The sequence below is a fragment of the Neophocaena asiaeorientalis genome, unplaced genomic scaffold, assembly GCF_003031525.2.
Source record: "Neophocaena asiaeorientalis asiaeorientalis breed wild unplaced genomic scaffold, Neophocaena_asiaeorientalis_V1.1 scaffold21, whole genome shotgun sequence".
NCBI classification, from domain to species: domain Eukaryota; kingdom Metazoa; phylum Chordata; class Mammalia; order Artiodactyla; family Phocoenidae; genus Neophocaena; species Neophocaena asiaeorientalis.
The window spans coordinates 1,418,708-1,423,876 of record NW_020174053.1 but is presented as its reverse complement, the minus strand read 5'-3'; the positions used below and the strand labels follow the sequence as shown (position 1 = coordinate 1,423,876).

The 5,169-nt window shown below is 52.2% G+C and overlaps 1 protein-coding gene across 1 annotated transcript in view; it reads left to right on the top strand.

The window, feature by feature from the left end:
* POU2AF1 (POU class 2 homeobox associating factor 1) overlaps nt 1-5,140 on the top strand; it is a 23,494-nt gene extending 18,354 nt beyond the window's left edge. Inside the window, exons 3-5 of the mRNA XM_024754276.1 lie at nt 476-518; nt 603-868; nt 3,554-5,140. Of these exons, the coding sequence (XP_024610044.1) occupies nt 476-518; nt 603-868; nt 3,554-3,868 (624 nt within the window). The 3' untranslated portion in view covers nt 3,869-5,140. The remainder of the gene's footprint in view (nt 1-475; nt 519-602; nt 869-3,553) is intronic.
* Nucleotides 5,141-5,169: the final 29 nt, after the last annotated feature.

The following is a 5,169-nucleotide window of genomic DNA, read 5'->3' as shown; positions in this document are numbered from 1 at the left end:
TGTGTGTGTGTGTGTGTGTGTGTGTGTAGGGGGCTGGGGGTGGTCAGGTGGCAGTGTACGGATGTCCCACTCCATGGGCTACTCCTCGAGGGCACGGAGGCTGCACGTTGCCCTGGTGTGGATGCCAGAGAATGGGCCCAGGTAGAAGTGCTTTGAAGTGGGATGAGGAATATGGGGCGGCTGGCTTGGTCCACTGAACAGCAGGTGTCTCACATGTCCTGGTGTGAGTTGAGGGCCCCCCCCGGGACGTTGATGAAGCCAGTTCCCTCAGTGCACAGCCTTCTTGCTAAACGGGAACACCGATCCCTCGAAAGTATAGGTGGTGATGGTTGGGACATGAGGCTTAGTTCTAACAAGGGAGGTTCTTGCGCCCCACCTGATACCCTCCTGCCCTGGGGCCCTCTGGGCGAGCTCCCTGCAGAGGGTCAGCGGGAGATGGCTGAACCCTGATCCCGGTCTCCCTTCTCCCCTCTAGGTGGTGCTGCCCCATCAGCCCCTGGCGACCTACACCACAGTAGGTAAGAGCTCCCCACAGCCCTGGCCTCCTCCCGGACCCGCATCTGGGAGACACCTGCAGCTCTGTAACTTCCTCCTTCCCACAGGTCCTTCCTGCCTTGACATGGAGGTCTCTGCTTCCACAGTGACGGAGGAGGGGGCCCTGTGTGCCGGCTGGCTCTCCCAGCCCGCCCCAGCCACCCTCCAGCCCCTGGCCCCATGGGCACCCTATACGGAGTATGTGTCCCATGAGGCTGTCAGCTGCCCCTACTCAGCTGACATGTATGTGCAGCCCGTGTGCCCCAGCTACACGGTTGTGGGACCCTCCTCGGTGCTGACCTACGCCTCCCAGCCGCTCATCACCAATGTCACGGTATGTCACACAAAGGCCTTTCTATACCCACCCATGCTGAGGGCACCCTTTTAGAACCAGGGCTGACTTCCAGACACCTGACCTTCCTTGCTGTTGATTCCCAGGATAATCCCATCATCTAAGCCCACCCCATCCTCCAGGAAGGCCTACTTTCATTCCCGATGACTTCAAATATCTTTCATAGAAAAGGCTTATGGCCTCCTTTGCCATGCTTTGTGGTCCTCGGGGTTCGCACATCCTCCTGCCTCTCTGTCCTAAGTCTCCCCTGCTGCCCCATAGGCAGTGAGTCTCGGTGATGAGTCTAAATTTTTATTAAATGGTGATACTTGTGTGGGGTCTCTTGCCAGAGCCAGCCTCTCCTTCCTACTCAGATTATGTAGGGGGTGATCGTTCACCCAATAATGGGATTTACTAGAACATTTTTAGGCTGAGGAACAGGTGACACAATTTTTCAGAAAACTGTACTTTTGATGGAGTCAGACCTACCTGCAGGGTAATGTTTTGAGTTCCACCTCTAGTGTCAGATTGCCTGGGTTCAAATCTCTGCCCCTTCGCTCACTAGCTATGTGATCCTGAGCTTGGTGACTTAATGCTCTGAGTCTCAGCATCCTCATCTGTAAAATGGGTTGATGTCAGGATCAATGACATGATGCACGTAGAGGGCTTAGAGCGCTTCCTGGGCTCAGCATAGTTCCTAGCATACAGAAAGCACCCGATAGATGCTAGTTCTTATGATCGTTGCCAAGTTGGCCAACAGCACTAACAAAGGGCCGTCTTCAAGTGCCAGATAGGAAAGGAAGTGCTTGCTCCCCCAGGAATGGAGGAAGGAAGAGAAACAGTTTTATGTGAATGATGCCTGTTTGACCAAAGGAATGGGAATTCTCCAAGTGTTCAGAGGAGAAAAGACCTGTGGTTACAGCTACATCCAGCTCCAGTCCAAGGAAAACTGTGGGAGATAGAACAGGGGCCTCGTGAGTCACTGCAGAACCACCCTTGATGATGGAACTTGCTTTGGTTCCCCAAATCCTCTCTGTTTACCTCAAGGTCCAGTGTCACCCTGATGCTCCTTCCCCTCAAGCACCGTCCAGGCACAGGCTGCAGGAGCCCTCCCACTCCATGCCCACCTGGCTACTCAGCAAACCAGTTGTGGGGCCTGAATGATGGCGGATGGGAAGGAGTTAATTCAACACCTCTCCCAGGCAGCTCATTTCCATATCAGAGGCCTGGGGTGAGGGTGGGGAGTGGTAGACACAATGGTTTCCCAACCATCTCAGGACCGAGCATTCCTTTCATTATTTATCCTTTCATCACTCTCACCTCTTACTTTGAAAGGGTCTGTGTAACAAACAAACTATATTTATTAAGAAATAATTTATTTGTTTTGCCATTTTGTAAATTAACTCATCAAAGCTGGTTAGAGCTGCCAATCAGCACTCCAGATCAGCAGGAGATAAGACCTGTTATGATGACAGTTTGATGTAATTCTATCCCTGAGGCAAGAAACCTGCAGTCGCAGTTGACCTGTGCAGGCTTATGACTCAAAACTGTAGGATATCTGTTTGGATTTTTGAAATACTAGAAATAACAAGGCTTTGCTGGGAGGCTGGAAGTCCTCTGAGACCCTTTCCAGCTCTATCATTCTATAGAAAAACATCCTAAAGCCTTGCTACTCAAACTGTGGTCCCTGGACTAGCTGCACTGGTGTCAGCTGGGATCCAACCAGACGTGCAGTATGCAGGCCTGACCAGACCGCCTGTACCAGAATCTGCATTGCAACATGGTCCCAGGAGATTAAGATAAGCTCTTCCCTGAGTGACTCCAATAGTTCGCTCCCAAGACACAGTGGCAACTGGAGGAGCTATGACAGAGAAGGGAGTGTGGTAGGGGTAGGTTTTGGCCTCTCACACACACATCTTTCCATGCAAAGACCTTCCTCCCCCACCTGCTTCCTCAGCAGTGGAAGATAGTAAGAATCCAGACCCTGGCTTTGCAGGCTTGAGCTGGGATTCGTAGGGTGGCTGCTGTGCACGTGAAAGATGTTGCTTACAGAGGACCTGGGAGAACGGCCCTGACCTTTGGAGGTCCCTGGGTTGGCCACAGGGGGCCCAGCTAAGAGGCAGCGGAGGGTGAGGTAGTGGGAGGCTAGTGGAGCTGAGTCCAAGGGGTCCTTAAAATGCCAAAGCTGCTGTGTGGAGCCTGGACAGTCTCTGTGTCTGGGCACAGCAGTGGCCGCTTTGGGATATAGCTGCTATGCCGTGTGATGGGCTGCTTGTTTAACATGCTGTGTTTTCATTGATTTTAAGATGCACACCTCCCCCCTCCTCACACATATTTTAATATCTCTGAAATCGGGATGCATTTTATATTCCGTGAAATCTGGAAAAGTATCTCTAATTCGCTCAGCTCTATGATGTCAGTCCTCTGTGTAATCTATTTACAGACGCTTCAGGTGGGGAAGTCGCATGAGCAAGGACATATAGCTAGTGAGTGACAGGGTAAGGGATGCGGAAGTTTGTCTGGCTTCTTCTCCCTTGGGGAAGACCTTGAGCAGGGACAGACGGAGACCTCTGGAGTGAGACGGCAGGAAAGGGCTGAGGTGAGGGAAACAGAGATCCCCGTGGGGACCAGGGTGGGCAATGGATATACCCCAGGGCTGCTAACCAACCAGTGTCTCCCCCATCACAGACGAGAAGTGCTGCCACACCCACAGTGGGACCCCAGCTGGAGGGCCCAGAGCACCAGGCACCTCTCACCTATTTCCCGTGGCCTCAGCCCCTGTCCACGCTGCCCACCTCCACCCTACAGTACCAGCCTCCAGCCCCAGCCCTGCCGGGGCCCCAGTTTGTCCAGCTCCCTATCTCTATCCCGGAGCCAGTCCTTCAGGACGTGGAAGACCCCAGGAGAGCCATCAGTTCCCTGACCATCGACAAGCTGCTTTTGGAGGAAGAGGATAGCGATACCTATGCGCTCAACCACACGCTTTCCGTGGAAGGCTTTTAGGGCTGGCTCCCACCCGAGCATCCTGTCCCCTGAAACTGGGATTTGAAAATGAGCCTGGGATTGAGCCTCAGGTTCATATCTGTTTGGAGTTTCATAATTACAAACTACAGTTTCTACCCCAAACTAGAATTGTAAACCAGACTTCCTTCCTCCCTTCCTCCCTTCCTCTCTTTCTTACTCTCCCTTTCTTATTTCTTTTTCCATTTCTGTTTCCTTTTGGGAGGGAATTATAGGGATTTTAAAGATAATATTTGATGCCAAGTGTTGCCTAATCTGTGGCCCAGGGTTTTCATTTCTGCCACGTTTCCTTCCTGGAGAAGGCCCCTCTTTCCAATGCCCGCTGCTTCGTGGGAGCAGCAGCCCTGCTGAGCCGTCTTCAGGCAGTGATGCCCTGTGCTCTGTCATTTTGAGATGGATGGGGTGCCCTGTGAGAAGACCAGCCCTGCCAGCATCTCCAAGGGCAGAACCAATGCCAGAGGCCTTGAGCTGTCAGTTCCCACAGTTGCTCCTTTGTTTGCTGTTCTCAGTTTTGGCCAGATTTACAGTCTTGACAGCAGGGTCTCAAGGCCTGGGGCTCAGCGAGGTGATGGGTGGAGGGTCGGGGGGAAAGGGAACATCAGAGTGTGTAGGGGCCGGGTCAGAGGGACAAAGGAGGGTTGGGGGCATGGAGTGTGGATATGGGGGGAGGGGCAAGCAGGAGGGCTGAGGAATGGTTTTCTTTAGATTACTTGGTTATTAAGAAGGGGAATAAATTTAAGAAAATATAGCTTTAATAGGTGGTTTTGCTGCTCTCCTTGAGGATGCTTGCAAGGAGAGCTGAGCTTTGGTCAACAGGTTGATGGGATATGTCTGACTGTATCTTTCCATGTCCAGACCCTCTTTGGGGCTATGTGCAGGCCAAGACCCACTGAGGCCCAGGGATGACTGAGACCTGGTTGAGTGTGGCCACATGTGCTTCTTTAGTGTCTTAAGCCTTCATGGACCACGCTTATGTGAAGCCAAGACCGCCTCCCCAAGCACCATCCTTCCTGGGGGTTCTAGAGCCTCAGCCAGAAGGACCATTAAGTTTCATTTCAATTTTTATTTTTTTGCTGGAGAAACATCAGATCTGCAGGGGCCGGAGCACAGCTGTCACCAGGGGTGCACAGCTCCTGACAGAGGCCATGTCCTTCGGGAACTAGCACATCTGTCTGCTAAGGACACCATTGTCACTATTAGGCAGATGCATTAGTTGGAGGACTCCGCATAGAAGTAATGGACTTTTCTGGGAAGTGACCCTTCCTTTCATATATATATATATA